At 39.0% G+C, this 1,680-nt stretch overlaps 1 protein-coding gene across 3 annotated transcripts; it reads left to right on the forward strand.

Annotated features, from left to right (window-relative positions):
* Positions 1–116: 116 nt before the first annotated feature.
* LOC112455234 (ATP-binding cassette sub-family B member 10, mitochondrial-like) lies at positions 117–1,235 on the forward strand. 3 transcript variants are annotated; one of them, XM_025017033.1, is made up of 3 exons: positions 117–307; positions 469–838; positions 927–1,235. In XM_025017033.1, the coding sequence occupies exons 2-3, from the start codon at positions 715–717 to the stop codon at positions 1,178–1,180; spliced, it is 378 nt and encodes a 125-aa protein (XP_024872801.1). In that variant the 5' UTR covers positions 117–307; positions 469–714; the 3' UTR covers positions 1,181–1,235. The 3 variants fall into 3 exon arrangements, with proteins under 3 accessions (XP_024872801.1, XP_024872799.1, XP_024872800.1); XM_025017031.1 differs by having other exon boundaries at positions 134–307; positions 924–1,235; XM_025017032.1 differs by lacking the exon at positions 117–307 and adding an exon at positions 326–405 and having other exon boundaries at positions 924–1,235.
* Positions 1,236–1,680: the final 445 nt, after the last annotated feature.

A 1,680-nucleotide genomic window follows, 5' to 3' on the forward strand; every position in this document is an offset into this window, starting at 1 on the left:
CTTTAGTTTTGTACTTTTGGTAAAAAAACTTACTCTCTAAGGGTGCCGTCCCATGGCGCGTATCGAGATACGCGCGTATCGGGCGTATCGACTCTGCGACCAATCACAGAAGATCCGCCGTTTTTGATACGCTTAACAATCTTTTGAACATTGTTTAAGCGGATCGCACACTCACACAGTTCCATCGTAACGTACGTGTGGGTCGAGCCCTCCTTCTTAGGTTCAGGTGCCATATTGAGTGTAGAAAGTGCACTAGTGGCACTAGAGCAGTAGAGAAAAGAGAAGAAACGGAGTATTTACATACGAGGTGCGTGCAATTAGGAATTATTGCGATCTAATACAACACATCATACACAACAGAATACTCAGGAGAATTTGGACAGTTTCCCGCAAAGCTATTCGATCGTACATATGCGTAGTCACGATGATGTTCCAATGAAATCCTGAGTGACACTGTTTTGTGTTTAGGTTAACCCGAATCGAAGGCCGACACAAGCAGGATTGTCAGATTCTCGAGGAAGGGCCGCGTGTTCATCGGACTGAGACACTATACGACCAACGCTATCCGGTCCGACGCATCTATGCCCGTAGTACATGCGGTTAAGGCGAAGAGACGCTCGGAATTGAAGACTTTACTTTTGCTGGCCGCCCCCGCTTGCTCTCTTTGTGATATTTCTCATAGGCGGTGTGAGCAACTTTGGCAGAGTTTGTCTAATGTCGACGGCGGAACACAAAATCACGCAGTCCCTTAGGAAACAGGCGTACGCCGCTATCCTTCAACAGGAAACGGCAATGTTTGACAGAGAAAGTACGGGAGAACTAGTCGGGAGATTGAGCGGTACGTTTCACGCTTTTAATCAGATATAACGCATCATTAAGGCATCGAAATCTATCATTTTGATTTCATTATCCTTTTTTTCCAGAAGATACACAACTTATTAGCTCCGCTGTCACGTCCAATGTATCAGATGATTTGCGCTCTGCTATTATGGCCATTACAGGAATGTCCATGATGTTTTATGTCGCCGTCGCTAGCATAATATCGATTAATGAAAGTAATTTGGTTCATAAAGGTGTGAGTGAGATTGATTTCTTTCTCGGCGCTGTAAATGAACGCTCGTCCGCACTTTCTCTGTATATTTCGTGTTGTGATACTATTCGCTGTAAAACGTATTCTTAATCAGTGATATATATTGTAATGATTACTTGTAATAAAAATAAATCTGATTAACTGAGTTATTGTCACTGATTCACTCTTCGCAAATTTATTACTGCTATCTTATTTGTTACTATCTACATATTTGTTATTCTAGATTATACTGGCTTCTTTGTTAATTAAACGCCATATCAGGTATATAAGCATTAATTATAACACAATTTTGAATAAATATATTTAATACAACTCAATTTGTGCGCAGGCATAGAAAATAAGAGAAAATAATGACATTAAAAGTAATGTGATGCTAATATAAAAATCTAGAACAAAGTAGAAAATTACAGTAGAAGATAAAAATATATTTTGAAATAACGTTGTTGAAAAAAAGGCTAACATAATACTAAGATAATATATTATTATAAATTTAATTAATAATTAATTACGAAAACAAGTTTCAGACGCGAGAGTATAAATGATTATACTCCTCGAATGGGGGGAAGAGGGCAAAGCTCAAAGATCACCGG

The sequence above is a fragment of the Temnothorax curvispinosus genome, unplaced genomic scaffold (assembly GCF_003070985.1).
Source record: "Temnothorax curvispinosus isolate PA1 unplaced genomic scaffold, ASM307098v1 QBEX01005906.1, whole genome shotgun sequence".
Taxonomy (NCBI): domain Eukaryota; kingdom Metazoa; phylum Arthropoda; class Insecta; order Hymenoptera; family Formicidae; genus Temnothorax; species Temnothorax curvispinosus.